Genomic DNA, 20875 nt, shown 5'->3' with positions numbered 1-20875 from the left:
GCTTATCCTTCAAACTGTCAGCAGGAGAGCTCATTGGCTTAACTAATATATATATATATATATATATATATATATATATATATATATATATATATATATATATATATATATATATATATATATATATATATTTCTGGCTTAAGGGCAAGTTGGTTGTTTTTAAAGGTGGTTTTTAAAAACTCCATCTCGGATGCCTCAACCCAAGAAAAATCTGGCAGGGACATTAACTGCACACGGGTGATTTGCATAATTTGAACGAGGAAACGAATCACTTTCCTTTTGTAACTTTTAGACTTAACTCTGAATCCAGCTCTTTAAGCTTAGAAAAGAAAGACAGTAAACTACTTTTACTCTGTGCGTGTGCTTGCTGTGCATCAGTGAATCGATTGACTAATTCCCATTCTCTTCCTTATTTATGACAATATGACAATCTATGTAATAATCCCATCAAGACCGTTTTAGGACATCGATGAAAGATTTGTTTAGGAAAACTGCACGGTTTAACGATGTTTCATTAGAAAAGTATATTGTATGTGTTAGATTGGTAAATATTGCAATCTATTTGGAGATGACGGGATGATTTTGGAGTTTTAATACAGGGTTTGGGTGGGTCTGATTGTGAGTTTTGGAAATATTGATCATTGGGGTCATTCAGTCAAACAGACCTGGCAACCCTGTATTTAGGTTAATTAATGGAAATACTTGTAGGAGTCTGGGTAGAGCTGGAGTGCAGTGTTTAAAGTATTGAAGATAATTAACCAAAGATAAAGTATACTAGATAAAAGTTATAAGTCATGTATAATCCAAGGGTTCATTTTATTTACTGTTTTCATTTATTCATATGTGAAAGTGTTGACAATGGACCTCATTTATCAAACTGGATAAGAACAGATTCATAAATAATTCTTAGGAGAATTTACCCAAGAAATTTGGCATTCACGAAAATTCCATAAATTTGGAAAAACATTCATATCCCGCTTGTGTTCCTGAGGATGTGTAAATATACGAGCACCATCACATATTTTTACACTGTTTCATAATATTGGAATTAATAAAATTAAGACAAATAAAACTAACCATTGACAATAGCATCCACTTCAGCCTTTCAGCCTCTGATTGTTCGTTTTGTGCTCGTAGCTTTCTGTGCATTTGACCTTTTACGGAGTTTTGTGGTGGTGATGGTGGTGGTGGTGGTGGGGGGGGGGTCACTAAATGCAATTGAGCCAAAAAGGTTCTTCGCACATTATGGCTGATTAACATTAGACAAGAAGAATAAAATCGGCGTTTCCGAAATTTTTTTCAATCAGGCAAAAATACAATGAGAATTGAGGCCCGCTGTCTCTTCATTCTTCACTCCCAATGTCTCTCCTGTCTTTAAAGCGCACCTATTATGGTTTTGAAACGTACCTAATTGTGTTTTAAAGGTCTCATACAATAGATTTACGTGCATCCGAGGTCAACAAACACTTTAACGTGCTCATAATTTAAACTGCAGCATTACTTTTTTTCACCCCAGTGTCACAAACGACTCGTTAAATGATTCGTTCTAAAGGATTCATTCTAAACTCCTCCTTTCGGAGAGCATACTCTGCTCTGATTGGTCAGATGTCCCAGTCTGTTGTGATTGGTCTACCGCTGTCAGCATGTTTCAAACAGGAAACGTCCACTACCACGAGTTTCATCTCCGTCTGTTCGAGAGCAGCCGATGAAGACCAGACGCGGGGTTTTTTAGTTACAAACCTACGTAGGTTAGTACAGAAAGTAAAGTCTGGAATCACTAACGACTCGATTCAGCTGTTCAGAGTCGGTTCCTTCTTTTGGGTGTCGATAACTCTGTTTGTCCTGCGCTTTGATTTTTGAAGCTTTGCAGACTTTTTTACATTCAAAAACAGCTCTATATATAACACACTACACGAACGGTAATATTTGAAAAAAAACATAATAGGTGGACTTTAAAGTGCAACTTTTTAAATACCGTTCCATTTTCTATGTAGGTCACATAGAATATATTTTAATGTGTTCCTACCGTAATTGTATTTACTTCTGTTGTTCTTTCTCCTATGCTCTCTGCTTCCAACACCGCCATTGCAAGACCTTTTCAATCAACAATAAACAGACATAAACATCATCAGTTTCATGATTCCTAGGAAAACAGCCTCTTTTACATTGCTTAACATCTATGTTTGCGTAAAATGTAATCTTTTCTTCTTCTTCTTTTTTTTTTTTTTTTACTATAAACCCTGTGAGCTATGGACACACTGCAGTGTCCGCATAGGAGTGTGTGAATGTACAGATTATAGTAAATCTGCCTTCCTTATCAGTGTCAGCTCTATTGATAAATTTATAAATAGCACTTTTCCTACCACGGGAAATATGATACGAGGACAATTATAGTATTCTGGTCATGTCTGAGAGAAAGAAAGCTATGATTAGATAACCACGTTCTAAATAGAGAGCTTTAACTCAGCCCGATCAAATTCCTCCATCACTACGTGTCCAGTTTCCAGTCCTGTGGATGGTATCGGCTTTACGGAAACACCGATGAGGCGTTCGGAGACGAATTTGAGCTACTGATGATTGAAACGCTCATAAATTATTTGCAAATATTTATACTGGTGTTTGATGAGTCTGTGTGTGTGTGTGTGTGTGTGTGTGTGTGTGTGAGAGAGTAGTTTTCTGTCAGAAATGATAATGCTGTTATTACCAACAGTGCAGAATTTCCATATGAACAGCTATGTAAGAGCGTCGGTTATAGCTGACCTCCTGCAGGCAGCCACCTCCTGCTGTTCTGAGCACGAAAACATTTCAGAAGATGACATGCGCAAATGTGACTGCTGCCCTGAAGCCAGCACGTGTTCACCAGGCTTTCATTTTACCTCAACACAAAAGCCAGATCAGCTCCTGTGACTTCTGCGCTAATCATAACTGAAAACTGAACATGGAAGGGAGGGAAAAGAAAAAAAAAACCCCAAACAAACTCATGTATACACCCTCAAGCAATGTTCTTTTTTTAGTCCTATTCTTATCCAGCTCTTTGTTCTGCGACTTAATACTAACTCATATGCTTTACAGCAAATTACACCCCTGGCGCCATTCGTATTCATATCTGGTTTAAACATACACATGCTTGTGTGTTGAATTACATAGACGAAGATAAGATCTCAACAGTAATATGCACCCGGTGTCATGTCATAAAAATTCCCAAGCAAAAAAAAAATTCACCTCGTACACAAAATTCGTGAATGTTTAAAGGAATTCTACAACATTGTTCAAATTAACCTTAATCTTTTACATACGTGGTATGGTCAAAAGTTTGTGCGCACCAGTGCGACCATCTGCACTTGTTGGACATCGCATTCCAGATTTATTCCAGCTATTAAAATAGCCTCCATTCTTTTGGGGAGGCTCTCCACTAGATTTTGTGCTTTGTGTTCATTCATCTACTGTACAAGAGCATTAGTGAGGTCAGACATTGATTTTAGGTGTGGAGGTTCCTGTTCCAGTTCATTCCAAAGGTGTTCCGTGGGGTTGAGGTCAGGGCTCTCAAGTTCTCCCAGTCCAATCCTAACACATCGTGTCTTCACAGAGCTCGCTTTGTGCATTGTCATGCTGGAACAGGTTTGGGCTTCTTAGCTCCGATGAAGGGAAACTGTAACGCTACAGCATACAAAGACTCTATTCTATACAGTTGTGAGCTTTAACATTGTCTAACATTGAGTCTAACATCGTGGTGACAATTTGGCTAAGATCTGCATATGAGTGTGATCCTCAGGTGTGCACATACTTTTGGAACTCGCAATCTCCTGACGATAGTGCACCACTCAGGAAACACTTTTTTCCCCTCGGATCTAATGCGATTTTAAGGAACACTTGCGAATCTTTTAGTTAAATGCGTTCAGCTAGAAATCTCGATAGTCCAAGAATATTCTATAATAAAGCGAGTTATTCCACCGGGCTGCTAAAGTTCTCTGTTTGATGAATTGTCTGCATCAGCAGATCTGACAGCAGTTGCGGCTGCGGTTCAATTCGCAGATTTATGTACAGTATATTAATACACTCATTCTAACATGGTGTCATAACTTATACTGGGGCTTCTATAGCAGATACGCCACATAAAAGGTATTAAAGGAAATTTGTTGCTACTGTATGAAGAAGTGCTCTCTGGGTGGGAGGGACGGCATCCTAATTCGCCTATGATCCGTCCTAAATAGTATCCCAGATTAGAATTAGTGGACTAGTTCAATAAACAGACTTCATATAAAAACCATAATGAACTTTCTTTTACGTTCACTCTATCCGTTGTTCCCCAGATGAGGACGGTTTTCCTTCTGAGTCCGGTTCCTCTCAAGGTTTCTTCCTCATATCGTCTTAGGGAGTTTTTCCTCACCACCGTCGCCACCGGCTCGCTCAATAGGGATAAATTCACACGCTTAAAATCCGTATCCTATATTTATATATTTCTGTAAAAGCTGCTTTGAGACAATGTCCAGTGTTAAAAGCGCTACATGAATAAAATTCAACTGAATTGAATTGAGAATTAACGCGTCTCAAATCGTAGCATGCTATCGTAACGAGTATCCCAAAGGTAACCGGATGGTTTACTATTTCCGGCAGTGTGGAAGCGCGGACACTTTTTTCAGCTAACATCGCCCACAGCTCCTTGCGTAAAGGAGGAGGAGCTTTGTGACGGTTTGCTTCGCCAAAAATTCGCCAAAAATGAAACGTGGGAAAATAAACCAAGGGAACGTTAAAGGAAATGATTTAGCGTACGTTATTTAAGGGATGATGAATGAAGAAATGCCGAAATGCAACGAGGAGTCGCTTTACGGTTACGGCGTGCGTAACTAGGCGACAACGTTCTCTTCCGTGATGTGACGTGTTAGTGTGTCCGGGTACGTGCGTTCTCTTTTGGTACACGCTCTTCACAAATAGAGTACATACTTTTAGTGCATAGTATAAGTAGGCGAAGTGAGACACAGCATCTCTCTGTCTCGCTCCCCTGTCAATCACAGCGATACTAGACATTCGTGAGCGTCGGTGAGGTCGTGTATGTGGAAGAGGGTAGAAAGCGATTTCCTCAGTGATGTAACATGAGATGAGAAGATGCAGTGGAGGAACTTCCTGTGTTAGCCTTCAATCGGATGGGAACTGGCCAAGACCAAATAATGGAGAAAACCAGGGCAGAAAATGTACCTGATAACAGGAACTAACTAACTTTTTTTCACAGACATCAACATTAAACGTCATTCTAAATGTAGCATTGGCAAACTGTAATAAAACACTTTGGGATGTGCTGAAAATAATCAACTCACACGTCGCACCTCCGCATCATATGTAACAGCATGTCCTGTGGTGTTGTATTCCTTATGTAGCACATCCTGCCTGCATGCATTAGCTATAACTAGCTTAAGATTCTGCAGTAGCTGAGAATGCTATCTACTGTAGTTGCTAACTGATAGGCTAGCATGCTACAAGACAACAAGTATGAAAGTTTTGTATGTGTTTTTTGTTTTAAGTCTTGAACTTACTGATGATGTCATGACATGATTTCAGTGAGGTTCGTTCTGTAACCCCTTCAGGCTTTTATGTCCTTATATTGTTGGAAAATGAAATGGATCAATCATCCACAATATCAGTAACTGCAGCTAATTGAAATGTTTTTTTGTATGTGTGTGTGTGTGTTCTGTCTGAGAGCTGTCTGGTTCCTGTGTGAGAGAGGTGGAGGCGAGCACGGTGGATGACGAGATAGAGTGTTGTGGAGAAGGCCATGGAACACACACACACACACACACACGTCTCTCTTCGTGCGCTGTTCTTTGCTTGTTTGGCTTGGTGTATATGCATCTTCCCCTACGCGTTTGTGTACCACTCGTACCTTCAAACCACCATCCAACAGCGTTAAGAGGTGGAAACCATGGCAACAACGCCTGTGTGGAGATTCTTTCGCTTCTTTTAATTTCCGTCTACTGCAATCTGAACTCAAATGAACTTCTATATTCAGTGTTGTCAGTATCGAACAAGGATCCACTCAAAAACTCGACGCCTTTTTGACAGTTACGTCTAATAATATTTTCAGGGTGCTCCAGAATTATCGGCACTCTTCATGAGAATGAGCAAAAATAAATACAGTCCCTTTCAGAAGTATTGGAACGGCGAAGCCGGTTCATTTGTTTGTGGTATACACCAAAGACATTTGGATTTGAGATCAAAAGACAGGGATGAGACAAGAGTTTAGGATTTCAGGTATTTACGTGTAGACGTGTTAAACAACATAGAACATTTTGTAACAGACCGCCCAATTTTTTGGCGAGCAAAAGTACAGCTTTTTTTTTTTTTTTAACAGCAAATGAAGTCTTCACAGGTGAAACTGAAGGTTAAAACCATGAGTAGATGTTCAGAGCTATTTACTGTTTAAACAGTCAGTCTAACAGGACACACCTGGGTACCAAGAAACACCTGTCAGTCACATGTTAAAATATTTTCGTCACCTGCAAATTGGGCAGTTTGATATATAATGTGCCATGTTCTATGTCGTCTGTATATAAATATCAGGAAATGAAATCTGAAATTCGAAACTATTTCTTCTCATATTCATCTTTTGATCTCAAACCCAAATGTCTTCAGTCTACAGGAAAAACAAATGAAGGACACTGTATATAGAAAGTATTCATGCAATAAATGATATTTTGTATGCATGCTATAAATGACAAACAAGACTAGAAAGTAGCTTATATATATATATATATTTCCACATAATTTTGGTAAAATAGATTTGTTTGTCAAAGTATAGTAAGCCAATTGGCACCCTGTCCAGGGTGTACCCCGCCTTGTGCCTGCTGCTCCCTGGGATAGGCTCCAGGTTCCCCGTGACCCTGAAAAGGATAAGCGGTGTAGAAGATGGATGGATGGATAGTAAGCCAATTTTGGGTTTGGTCATTTTCCAGAATTTACCCTTAGCGACCTCTGATGGGTTTTTTCGCCACACATATCTGGCACACTACAATCCAAGAAAATGGTGATCTGGATATTCAGCCATATTTTAATTTCATAAATTTTTTTTTTTTTTTTCATGAACAGCTAAAATATTTATCTCATGTTCTTGACCAATAACGACCATCCAAGTAAGAATGATTTCTAATAACTGATACAATGAACATAGATGGTGATAGTGGATTCTTTACTGTAGGCGTTGTCTTCCGAGTCAGTCATCTGTGTGTGTGTGTGTGTGTGTGTGTGTGTGTGTGTGTGTGTGTGTGTGTGTGTGTGTGTGTTTGTGTGTTTTGAGGTCGGAGAGAGTTGTGGTGTGTAAATATGACCCATTTTGTGAGCGCAGGATGCTGAATGGCAGTGACAGGGGCGGCGTGACTCAGTCCACCCACAGATACACACTCCTACGCTGCTCATCACAGTGTGTAACGCATGACAACACACACTCATCACATTAAACAAGGTGCACAAGGGGGCGGTGTGTGTGTGTGTGTGTGTGTGTGTGTGGGTGTTTGTGAGTGAGAGATTATTCAGTTCGTATGAGATTATTACCATTATCCCATCAATTAACGCGATTGTTTTTCTGCTGCATTTTATTACAGTCGTGCCATTACAGTTATGCTAATTTCATTCTGAGAGTGAGAAGGAGGTGACAATTAAAGAGAGAGAAAGTTAATAAATATATAAATTAATAAACAAAATCTGGCCATGAATCTGATAGAAATTATGATCTGGTATAAAGTATAAAATGTAGAAAGTATAAAAAGGTGAAGGCTTATCAGTGGTTTGATTTCAATTGCAATTTGCCGCACGGGCAGCAGAGGGCGCTGAGAATTTCACACTGCTCCTTTAAACATTTCCAAGAGTTGTTAACAAACAGATATAAGCAGTCTTACATATTTGGGCCTTTACATACTGTACTTTAATCCAAAATCAGTAATAAAATCCAAACAATGATTTCAATTCAATATGAACTGCCATGAAATCCTAAAAGTGCTAGCCCCTGTAATGTTTAACGGCTTCATACCATATGCTATGGGGGGGGCATTCAAATCATAGCTGAATATCATTTTCATTTCTTGAAAGGAAATTAGGCTTTATTTTAATGGGGGAAAAAAACCCCAGAGGAACCTTTAAGAGTGCTAGATGGCAATTTTTCTCCTAAGAGTGTACAAGATAAAGCAGATTTTCTCGTCTTCTTTACCAAAATGTAAATCGAAAAAGAGATATGATAAAGAGATTCTCCGAATAAATGAATAATGCATTTCCTTGGTTGCGACTCATAAAGTACACACTGCACTCTGGGAGGAAGCTGTAACCTTAATACTGAAATGCTGAGAAATTTCTAGAATAGTAAACAGTAAATAAGAAACCGCTTCAATCTCTTTATATTGCTATGATATAAGCACCCTGGATGAAAAAAACCCTGGAGTGACATCTACTAATAGCAGCTCCTTATTGTACAATGCTAATGCGTTGTGCATGTGTACGAAAGTAAATGACCGTAAAGGCACGTGGTGGAAGCAGAACACAACAACGACACGCCAGTGTTCATGGACAGAGCCAAATCTGCGTGTGACTATTGTCTGACGAGCCTGATGGATTAACTGTCCTGAAAAAAAATGACTCGGATATCATAGAAGATTTGTTGGATTATTTGGAACTGCGTGTGGAATATCAAACTCAACTCCAGATGAATTACACCCAGTCAGTAAAAGAGCGGCAGGAAGTATGTCAAGACACTGGTGACATCTTCGTGTGGCTGGATTGAAACTGTTATTAAGGTAAAGCTGGGGAGGCTGTGGATCAGGTGGTAGAGTGGGTTGTCCACTAATCGTAAGGGTTGGCGGTTCGATTTCCGGCCCACATGACTCCACATGCCGAAGTGCCCTTGGGCAAGACCCCAAGTTGTTCCCGATGGCAAGTTAATGCCTTTCATGGCAGCTCTGTTCCCATTGGTGTGTGTGTGTGAACGAGAACCAGTGTAAAGCACTTTGTAGAACCGCTAAGGTTAAAAAGCGCTAATAAGTGCAGACCATAAAGGGAGGCGTCACCGAGTATCAGGGATGAAATCAAATCAATAAATACATCAGCGACGTGAAGCATAGTGGTGGTAGCATCATGTTGAGACGCTGTCTCGGTTGCTTTTCTGACTAATCCCCTCTTTATCCATCCACCGATTTTAGCTGACGGCCTCCTCTAAGCAGAGATGTGCTCGTGGCCGTATTCTTACAGTTTTTTAATAACAGATTGAATAGTTGTACGTTTGGGATATTTTTATAATCACACCGTGATGGATAGCTCCTCGGTCTTCATGATGCATGTTCATGTTCTCTAACGAGGTGCATTTATATTGAGATCGTGTAACGCTCTAATTGCACACACCCACAGGTGAACTCCGTATGGAAATGATTTTGTAAATAACTGTATCGTGTGTGTAGAATAACGACATGTACTCCCGATTAAATCCATTTCAGCTCCAGGTTGCAACACTACACAATGTGGGGAAAGTTCAAGGGGGTGAATACTTATGCAAGGCACTGTACCTCCAGTTTTGTTTTTAATGGAGAACTGACTTAATATCGTCCCCCCCCCGTCTCTCTTACGATCCTGTTTCCCTCCTAATGGAATTAACATGGCTTTGTCAGCGTAATTCGGACATTTACAAGATTTTCATTTCATTACGAGAGAAATATGACAGCGAGAGAGAGAGACAGGGAAAGATAAAGAGAGATATTCAGTCAGTTCTCTGCTATCACCTCTCAGCATTTGGCAATGTTGTATTTTGTCAGGCTCGCCAAAAAAATAAATAAATAAAATAAAGTTGAGTCGATTTCATTTCGGGAGAATGAATTGACGGTGACGTTTCTCTCTCCATCACTCTGTATATCTCACACACCACACACTTTCCAGATCCATCTGCAGACATGTGGTAGAAAAAAATAGAAAAAGAAAAAAGAAGCTCGCTGAGCTGTGGAGGAAGAAAGACAGTCACGATTACTGAAGTAAGAACAGCAAGGCGGTAAACGAGCTCGGCTGTCCCCGCGAGAAGTGTTTCAATCACTCAGTTACACGCACTACACACGCCTGCGCTAAACGAACGTCTGTTTGTGTTTTATTACGTGTCATTAGCACTGCTCAGAGGTGCAGCGTCAGATGTTCCGTATTGTCTCAACGGCTCGACGGAGGGGTTTGGGTTTTTTTTTTTTTTTGTTACATGTCTAATGATAGTTATTAAAACTATTATCTTTGAGGATGCGAGTTTAAACCTGAAGAGAAAACTGATTTTTCACAGAATTAAATGGAGCTATGGCAAGAGTCATATCTCCTAGCTGTTCTCGCCTGGTTTCCTACTGAAGATAAGCAGGGTTGGGCCTGGCCAGCACCTGGATGGGAGACCTCCTGGGGGAAACTAATGTTGCTGCTGGAAGTGGTATTAGTGAGGCCAGCAGGGGGTGCTCACCCTGTGGTCTGTGTGGGTTCTAATGCCTCAGTATAGTGACGGGGACTCTATACTGTAAAAACAGCACTGTCTTTTAGCTGAGACGTTAAACCGAGGTCCTGACTCTCTGTGCTCATTAAAAATTCCAGGACACTTGGGTATGACCGCGGTGTCCTGGCGAAATTCCCCCATTGGCCCTTTTCTATCATGTCCCCAATCTCTGATTTGACTACATCATTCTCTCCTCTACACTAATAGCTGGTGTGTGGTAGTGCTGGTTGAAGAACCACCTCAAACAATGTAAAGTGCTTTGAGTGTCTATAAAAATGATATATAAATCTAAGGAATTATTATTATTATACAAGGAATTTTAAAAAAAAACATTGTTCCTAAGTCAGGATGGAATCATTTTTGAGTAAAGAATATGACCAAATTTGTTATTATCTTTCAGAGATGATGAAGTAAAAACAGGTCTTTGGTCAGGTACTCGGACTCCCCCAGGTGATTGGATCTTAACCCCAGACATCAGTCAGACCAGCGCTCCAGCCAGTGCAATTTTGGCTGCAGTTGGCAAAGCATGGAAACATTTTTAGTCATTTACTACCAACTTATTGAGCATTTCTGGAACGAGTGTCCAGTCACAGTGCTTTCTAAAAGCCGGAGGAAAACACGCTAACACACTAGCTGCTAGTTGTAGTTGCTACAATATAGAGGGTTTGATGGTTTCTCATGGCTTATTAATTTGAAGAGAGAGACTGGTGAGAACTAATGTTTATAGTGAAACAGGAACTTGCTCCACATCATTAAATGTAACTATAAACAGATAATTCAAAAAAAAAAAAAAAAAAAAAACTATGTGTCATTCTTTAATAAATACAAAGTGATCATTGGCAAATCTTTGTGGTATAAAATATGTCAGGATGTGGTGTTATTGAAAAATGACCGCAGTAACTCTAACGTCATTTTAAGTCGATCCGCATCACACCATCCCATCGCTGATCATTTTCCTATAACAGCACTCCCTGTCGTGTCTTTACTTAAGATGACTGTTAAGATCAGATTGTTTTACTTTTACACGGCGGGTTGGATTTTTTTAAGCGTGTCATACCCAAAGGCTTCTAGCTGCTTCAGATATACGCTACAGTCAGGTCCATAAGTATTTGGACAGTGACACAAGTCGCCTTAAGATGCGATAAAGGCCTGGTAAAGCATCTCAAAGGGCGGAAACGCAGAATTTGATGCTGTCCATGGGTTCCAGACTTCGGGCAGTCGTTCACTGTGAGGTATTAACGATAATCCTAACATTCACGATTATGTTAGTTTGTCCGATTACTTTTGAGCCTGTAAAAACGGAGCGGAAAATGGCTGTTATTAATAAACAGTTGATGCGAAATTTTTTATTTTTGTTAAACCCCTTGAACCCCTTAAAGCTGAACGTCTACACTTCGATCCCATCTTGCTTGCTTCATTTCAAATCCACTCTGGTGGTGTACAGAGGTATGCTTATGAAAAATTTTTATGGCGCAGACTTATGGACCCAAGTCCATTTAGCCGTATCTCCACCAGACGTCTGAGATAACAGCTGGCCAAAATGTGCATGCTATGTAGCCATGAGACAAGAGCTGCAACTCATGCTTCACTTGGAAAACTTGGTATTTATTTAAAAAGCGCCCGTCTACCTTTGGTTTCACTAACAATGTCCGCATGAAAGAGCAGAAAGGTGATGATAAATGATAACGGAAGGTATGTCTGAGTGCGGTCATAAAAATATGAAAAAAAATGCATTAAAAAAAGAGTCTAATAGCAGCGTCTTATTGTACAATGCTAATAGGTTGTGCATGTACACAGAAGAAAATAACCATAAAAACAGGGAAAGAGCCAAATCAGCGTGTGACGTTAGTCTGACGAGCCTGATGGAACATTGACTTACATAAACTATCCTGAAAAAAGGCACCAAATAAATCAGAACTAATATAAACATCTGTGCAGTGAAGCATGGTGGTGGCAGCGTCAAGCTGAGATGGTCTATCTCTTTATCCGTCCACTGATTTGTAGTGGACTGCATAAGTCTGCATTAAAGAGCCGAAAGATGACAATACATGATAACGAAATGTATAATAAGTGCGTGGCGTCATTTAATTTTTTTTTTTTTTTTAAACACACATTTTTAAACCTAGACCTAGAATAATATCTAAAACATGCTGTTGAAAACAAGTGCATGCTAGGAGAATCTGGATTTTTCATCAACAAGTCCACAGGTGTGGGTAAGAGAGGAAACTCTGACACTGATAACACACCAGCTTCCCCATAGTTTATTTGCGGCTTGGCTGAATAGCTAAATATACTTCTTCTTTAACACATGAACAGGCCCAGTACTCCCCACATGCACACTAATAAGCATTTACATCCTGCTGTCTCAAGCCTGAAAGCCTTTTCTCACATTCTGCCGATAGAATGGGAGCAGACGAGGTTGTTTTTCGTTAAAATAAAACGCCTCACTGCCTACTACCGAAGCCAATTCCAGCGACTGTCGGATGCTAAGAACTTTCTAGATTGGCAGGAGCTTGCTAGTGGACATCATCGTGCCAATTAATGTGCCGAGTTACGACGGCGTGAGACGCAAATCTTAGCTTATTATCCAGGAAATCGGTTTTAATCATCTTAAAACATCACGACCTGGGTGGGTCACTTTTTAGTGAAATGCTGGAATGAATCAAGATGAGCATTCACACACACACACACACACACACACACACACACACGCACAAAGAGTCCAGATGTCTCCTGGACAAGTTGGCTCTAGGAACAGCATCAGTTCACTTGCAGAAGCACACACGCACACATGCAGAAGAAGATTATTGTTGGCTCACACACACACACACACAAACACACACACACACACACACACACACACACACACACTGATTATACACCGGCATCTAGCGTGACTGGAATTAATAGATGACAAAATACAGAGCACTGTACTGCTGCATTCAGTGTATTAAGAATTTATCATTCATTATTTACTATAATACTTAATAGGCAGTATTTTTGGAAGGAGTCTCCAATGTCAGTCGGAGGCAAAGCTGTAACGTTGCCCGACACAGGGGAGTCTTCAAGGACAGAGGACTTTCTGGGGTTTTTTTCTTTCTTTCTTTCTTTCTTTCTCGGTAACATGACAAGCTGCATGTTATTTTCTTTTTATTAACTTCAAGAGAGAGAGAGAGAGAGAGAGAGAAAAACAAGAGGCTGGTGTTCATAGCCGCTCAAATGCAAGTGATAAATAGTTCCCCGAAGGTTCCGCACCATTCTATAACATCAATAAATGGATAAAAAAGTATGATGAGTCATTTAAAAAAATAAATAAATACAAACAATTAGCGTTGCTAAAACACTTTGCAACATACTAACGCCATCCATTATATCCATTTTCTGTAAGGGTTATCCTACACAGGGTCACGGGGAGCCCGGAGCCTATCCCAGGGGACTCGGCGCATGAGGCGGGGGACACAACCCATTACGGAGCACAATCACACACAGACAATTTGGAAATCAGCCTACAACTCATGTCTTTGGACTGCCGGAGGAAACCAGAGTTCCCGGAGGAGACGCCTAAGGCATGTAGAGAACATGCAGGCTCTGCACACAGGGTGGGGGGCGGGATTTAAACCCCCAACCCTGGATATGCCTAAGCCCTCTTCCCCCACCCGTCCCTACTCAGTGACTCATCGTTAATAATTCCTCTATTCTGTAACATCCGTTAATGCTTAATGAATACTTGTTTCATAAAACTTCACGCGTGTAGTGTTATTACTATTAATACTCTCGATTTGATGTGTCAGAGGGGCTGATCTTCACTCCTAGTGTCCGTCTCGACTCCTTCTTTAACTTTGACAGAAAACTTAGTCAACTGAATTGAGCCACGCACCAGGCTGGAAGCTTTCCCGTCTGTTTTTTTTTATTTATTTATTTTTTTGTTCCAGAGCTATGAATAGTTTTTCCTGTAGGTGGTTCTTTCTGTATGAAAGTATCTTTTTTGTCCATCAGCTCACGTATCTCATCCGCGTACAGCACAGGAAGTGCAGATCTATAGCCCACACGCCCACACGCCCACACACACTCACACTCACACTCACACACAGTTTCGATGAAAACCACAAAACTCTGAAAGACAGGGGGTGTTCTACTACAGCAGAGCACATCCCAACCTTGCACACACAGCACAGACAGGTCAAACACACACACACACACACTGGATAGTCTGGATTCTCCCAAACACACTCCACAGACTTTGTGCTGATTCATTCTACATTACTACACCAGGATGCATTTAGACACAGATTCAGGTAATTTCTGTTTTAGGCTGTCTTTTAGCCATTTCACATCTCTCGCATGAATCTAGAGAGGCTGAGAAGTCGTCAGTTACACAGGAAGAGCTAGTCTTAAAGCTAGATTCTCTACTACTATTATTACTTCTACTACTACTACTACTACTAATAATAATAATAATAATAATAATAATAATAATAACAATAACAATGTGATTTGTTTACATGTTTATAGCTGCTACTATGTGTTTGCAGGACAACAGGAACTAACTGTATTTGCTGTTCAGTTCCACAACATTAAATGGAACTATAAATGAATAAAAAGTGCCACGTTGTACCATGGCATGCTGTAAGATGTGTCATGGTCCACCTTGCACCCTTTGGGATTTGTCCATCATAAGTCTGAACCTTGAAACCTCAGTAAAGTTTGGACTTGGATGAGGACCACAGGGATTAGGGTATTATTTAAGACAGGGCCTTAGTACCATGCAGTAGTGGAATCACTGGGTCCCATTTAGGAGTCGTTCAGGAGTTGAACAGGAGTTGAACAGGAGCTGGTCAAAAGTTATTCAGGAGTCATTCAGGAGTCTTTCATGAGTCATTCATAAGTTGTTGATGAGTCGTTCAGGAGCTGATCCGGTGTTGTTCAGGTGTTGCTAAACAACTGACATTTTACTGAACATTCAGGAGTCGTTTAGGAGTCATTCAGGAGTTGAACAGAAGTTGGTCAGGAGTTGGTCAGGAGCTGGTCAAAAGTTATTCAGGAGTCATTCAGGCGTCTTTCATGAGTCATTCATTAGTTGTTAATGATCTCGTTCAGGATCCGATCCAGTGTTGTTCAGGTGTTGCTAAACAACTGACATTCACTAAACATTCAGGAGTCGTTCTGAAATCAATCACGAGTCGTTCTGGAGTGATTCACCTGTCAGTCAGAAGTTATTTAGGAGATTCAGGGGTCACTCAGGACTCAAGAGTCATTTAGGAATTGTTCAGGATTTGATCTGGAGTCTATGGTACTGTTACCAAGGTTATGATTATTACTTGCAGTATGATAACCTTGTTCAACCTTGTACATGGAATGACCTACCTTTATTTCCAAAAAGAGCATCAATCAATAATCACATATTTTTATCTTACATATACACCGATCAACCATAACATTAAAATCATCTGCCTAACATTGTCTAGTTCTCCCTTGTGCCACCAAAACAGTTCTGACTCTTCGAGGCATGGACTCCACAAGACCTCTGAAGGTGTGCTGTGGTATCTGGCACCAAGATGTTATCAGCACGTCCTTTAAGTCCTGTAAGTTGCGAGGTGGAGCCTCCATGGATCAGACTCGTTTGTCCAGAACATCCCACAGACGCTGGATCGGATTGAGATCTGGGGAATTTGGAGGCCGAGTCAACACTTGAACTCTTTGCCATATTCCTCAAACCGTTCCGGAATTTTGATTTTTTTTGCAGTGTGGCAGGGCGCATTATCCTGCTGAAAGAGGCCACTGCCGTTAGGGAATACCATTGCCGTGAAGGGGATAATCAATAACTTCTAATACTTACAAGCATGTAGAGCATTTATTTATACAGTTATTTAGTTTCACCTACAATGGATCTTTTCATTTTTAGCTGGCAGATGGAAATCCTTGTGTTTTTTTTTTCTATCTGTGTCTCGCTAAATTGGAAAAGCGAGATTGTCTGTAATCTAATACACATTCGCCCAAATGACAATATATATACATATATACACACACACACACACACATTTCCACCCACATGGAGCTGAGTCCAATTGCTGATGTTTTATTTAAGGCACAAAACACACACACAGAGGCTATTGGCGGATGGCCCCTCGAGTCTGTCACGTATTAGAGCAGTCGCAGTAGCCCACACAGATGGAGAGGAGTGAGTGGAGCAGGAGGAGAGAGGAAAGTGAGATTAGAGGACAAAGGATGAGAGAATAAGAGTTGGGTGTGTGTGTGTGTGTGTGTGTGTGGAGACTGTGAATGAGGATGCTCACTGTTCCTTGTCTGTACTGTTATTCAATCTTCCTCCACAGTCCTCTCTCTTCTCTGACTGTAATCAGTGACAGAGTGGTGTTGAGATTTGATATTGTGTGACTGTGTGTGTGTGTGATTTATTATGTGTGTCTGTAGGCATGTCTACAGACTGTAACCACATGTCCAGCCTCTTACGCTGTCTTAGCCATCAGGGGGTATGAAGAAGCAAACTGCCTTTGAGGCTCTGCACCTTCTCACAGCACAATGTGTTAATTAGAGGTTGTGTGCCTTAGACATAATTGGAGGTGTGATGAACCCTCAAGGCTTTGTATCCGGTACAGAGGTAGTTAGAGACTGCCTTTAACACTGTATCATTGCGTCCTTGCTCTCCAGCTGGTGCTGTGATGTGTACAGTCTTCTCATCACGGTAATATTATTGTAAATTGCATTATCGTCTCATTATTATTGCATTCATGCTGTATCTGTAATGCACTAGCGTCCCTCCAGTGTGTATTCCTATCTTGCACCATGATCATGACCGGGATGAAATGAAGAAGAATGAATAAATGAATCATTCTAATATGCCCATATGTTAGTGTTTTATGGGAGACATGCTACTCCAGCAAATATCAGATAATATTTAATATTTCCTCAAGATTGGGATAAATTATTGTCGTTTATCACAGTAGTGGCTTGGCAGTTAAGACTCTGGGTTACTGATCGGAAGGTCGGGGGTTCAAGCCCCAGCACTGCCAAGCTGCCACTGTTGGGCCCTTGAGCAAGGCCCTTAACCCTCTCTGCTCCAGGAGGCGCTGTATCATGGTTGACCCCAGCTTCCTGACATGCTGGGATATGCAAAGAAAAGAATTTCACTGTACTGTGACCAATACTCATTATCATTATACATACACTGTATATAAACAGCAAATTACTGAAGTACATTATACCATTACAGTGATTTTTTTCCCCTCCAGTGTACTCCTATGTAATGATAAATCATTTGGGGGGGAACGCTGCTCTAGGGGAATAATCAACGACATGGGTGGCCCAGCTGTTACATGATGAAGTTGATTATTTCCCAATGACAGCACATCTTGAAGTGCATTTCTTCTCTTGTATCACAGCAATTATCATTTTATTAACAATTAATGTAAATGTTTTCTCCTATTAAATGTCATTTAATTACAACTTCGAATGTAAACCTTTTGTTACAAAATTGAATGGTAAGCTATGCCAAAGCCCCATGAAAGTACCCTCTATGGTGCCGCTATAGTAGATAATTCACAGTTACTTATAGCTTTATATATATATATATATATATATATATATATATATATATATATATATATATATATATATATATATATATATATAGTTATTTTCTTATTTATTTAGATTATTATTTTACATAATTTTGTTTATTTGATTCATGGACAGAAACTTTCACTTTTGTGCTGTTTGTTGTTTGTTGTCAGTGTTATTTTACCTCTGCACTTTATCCATCTTTCCTCCAATCACAGCGGAGCTTGACTCGGAGCATGCTCAGAAGGTCCCAGAGGCGGAGTCAGGACAGCAGCAGGTGAAGTTGAAAGATAGGCAGAAGTTTTTCGAGGAGGCATTTCAGCAGGACATGGAGCATTACCTGTCCACCAGCTACCTGCAGATTGCCGAGAGGAGAGGTGAACAAAACATATAGAGGGAATGCAGTGAGAGAGAGAAAAAAATCCACACACAAATATTAATTATATTATACTGTAGATGTGCTGTACAGGGTCCAAACGTTAGAGTCCACTACCACAAACTGTGTTTATTTCACCACTTAATGATAAATGAATGCAAAATTCTACTCAGGTAATAGTTTATCACTCATGGACGCATTGTTTTCAACTCAAAAGTGAAATAAACCCTTATATATATATATATATATATATATATATATATATATATATATATATATATATATATATATATATATATATATATATATATTGCTCAAACACTAATGTACACTAACAGTCATGTGAGCACCCTATTTTTCAAAATTTCAATGACTTAATTTATTCTCCAAATAAATATTCTGATATTTAAAAATCTAATCAAGGAATAGGTATAACTGAATCAAGAAATATTTATTGTTAATTAAGTGTGTGCTGAACTGAATAGCATTCAGGAGTTGGTTTGGCGTCAGTAAAGAGTCTTTCAGGAGTCAGTCCAGAGTCGTTCAGGAGTCAGTAAGGAGTCGTTTGGGAGTCAGTCAAGAGTTGTTCCAGAGTCGGTCAGGAGTCATTCAGGAGTCAGACCAGAGTTGTTGAGGAGTCAGTCCTGAGTTGTTCAGGAGTCAGTCAGGAGTCGCTCTGAAGTCAGTCCAGAGTTGTTCAGAGGTCAAGCAAGAGTTGTTCAGAGGTCAAGCAAGAGTCAGTCAGGAGTCTTTCCCTTGTCAAGAGTCATTCAGGAGTCAGTTTAGAGTTATTCAGGAGTCGGTCAAGAGTCATTCGGGAGTCAGCACAAAGTCATTCAGAAGTTGGTCAGCATTCATTCTGGTGTAAGTGAGGAGTTGGTCAGCAGTCTGGATTAAGTAAGGGATTAAGTAAGGAGTTGGTCAGGAATCATTTAGCGACTCAATGTTTGATGTGCACTTATTAGTATGATGTTATTTTTACTAAGGTTGGAGTTGTGCATGGAATGATCTATATTTTTCAGTCGAACCCTCAATCCATAATCAAATATTTTAATGTCATACTTACAATGACTCAGAGATTCACAGCTCCTCACAGGATCAGCCCCCAGTCTGATCCTGAGCTTGGGTTACTGTCTGTGTAGAGTTTCTGTGTGGAGAAGAAATTGAGAAATGTTAGAAAGGCCCAAATATTGATCACTCTTCATGGGCGCATTAGACACACCACAAGTAATGTTTTACCGTTAACATTAGCACTGTCTATTACCTATAGGTTTAACAGGTATATTCACCGAGCGTCCATGCCTTTAATAAATCACTCATGTAGAGTCACATCGGGATTTGAGAGCGACCAGTTAATAAGTTCCACAAATGTTTAGCTTTCTTCATTGCTTAATGTTATTTGCTATTCTGAATTTTTTTTTTCATTGTTTGGTTGTTGTTCTATAGCAATAATAGTGATTAAACTGTAATAAAACTCCAGGGGTGCAAAAATCTTTTGACTGGCAGTGTACACAATTCGAACACAGCAATGTCATTGCTTAAAAATGACTATTATTCACTGTTTATCTCTATGACTTATTTGTTATTGTCCTCGGTGCTTTCAGTCATTAAGGGACTTAAGTAATGCATTAGTAATGCATTTCACAATGTATTCATAACTGATGAAATTACACTTCTCAGTAGTGTACCCAGATGTTTGGATGAGAAGAACTCGTTATATTTCAGGAAGATTGCTCTTCAGAGACTGCTCTCTAAAGCTCTTAGCTGCCAGTACTGAGAATGAGTTTTGCCTGGAGCTCAGCACGCAAGTCAATAAGATGCACAACCCTTTATCCTGGCCCTGTCTTGAGTGTCATTGCCTTGTCACTTGTGCACTTTTCCCCTTGTCACTTGTGTGTAAGAAAGCAGCTGAACAGGTCAGTGCTGGAAAACAAGGCATGGTGTACAGTGAGAGAATAATTATAAATTACTAAGCCAAAATATTGAGTTAGTAAACCAATTTTTTTTATTATTGTCAGAAAAATGAGTTAGTAAGTCATACTAATGTGCTACTAAGTCAAAACAATGAGATAATACCTTGAAAAAAAAGTTTCTAATTCAAAATAATGAGATACTATCTCGGAATAATATCGAAATAACAAGTTCCTAAGTCAGAATAATAATGAGTTACTAAGAATTAATGAGTTACACAATTAAAATAACAAGATGATATAATGAGAAAATGACAACATAGCAGCTCAATAAACCTTCCATACCTTGCAGTTCGAGGCAACCTGTCTGCTTGTTTTTTGAGGGAAAAGCACAGTGCTGTGAAAAAGTATTTCCTGATTTCTTCTGGTTTTGTGTATATCTCATACTAAATAGTTTTAGATCCTCAAATGAAATACGACATAAAACAAAGGCAATCTGAATAAACACACAATACACATTTTTTTTTTTATTTA

General features: G+C 39.8%; 1 protein-coding gene across 3 annotated transcripts in view; it reads left to right on the top strand.

The window, feature by feature from the left end:
- dtnbp1b (dystrobrevin binding protein 1b) overlaps window positions 1–20875 on the top strand; it is a 43238-nt gene that overhangs the window by 13029 nt on the left and 9334 nt on the right. For 2 of the 3 annotated variants that reach the window (XM_017481063.3, XM_017481062.3), the window contains exon 2: window positions 18274–18432. In XM_017481063.3, coding sequence (XP_017336552.1) covers window positions 18274–18432 — 159 coding nt within the window. Of the gene's footprint in view, window positions 1–14576; window positions 14776–18273; window positions 18433–20875 lie in introns of those variants that run through there. The other variant, XM_017481064.3, reaches the window with a different exon arrangement.

This window comes from Ictalurus punctatus, chromosome 12 (genome assembly GCF_001660625.3).
Source record: "Ictalurus punctatus breed USDA103 chromosome 12, Coco_2.0, whole genome shotgun sequence".
Lineage (NCBI taxonomy): Eukaryota > Metazoa > Chordata > Actinopteri > Siluriformes > Ictaluridae > Ictalurus > Ictalurus punctatus.
Note: the sequence above shows the minus strand (reverse complement) of the source record. Positions and strands in the feature narration are given on the sequence as shown.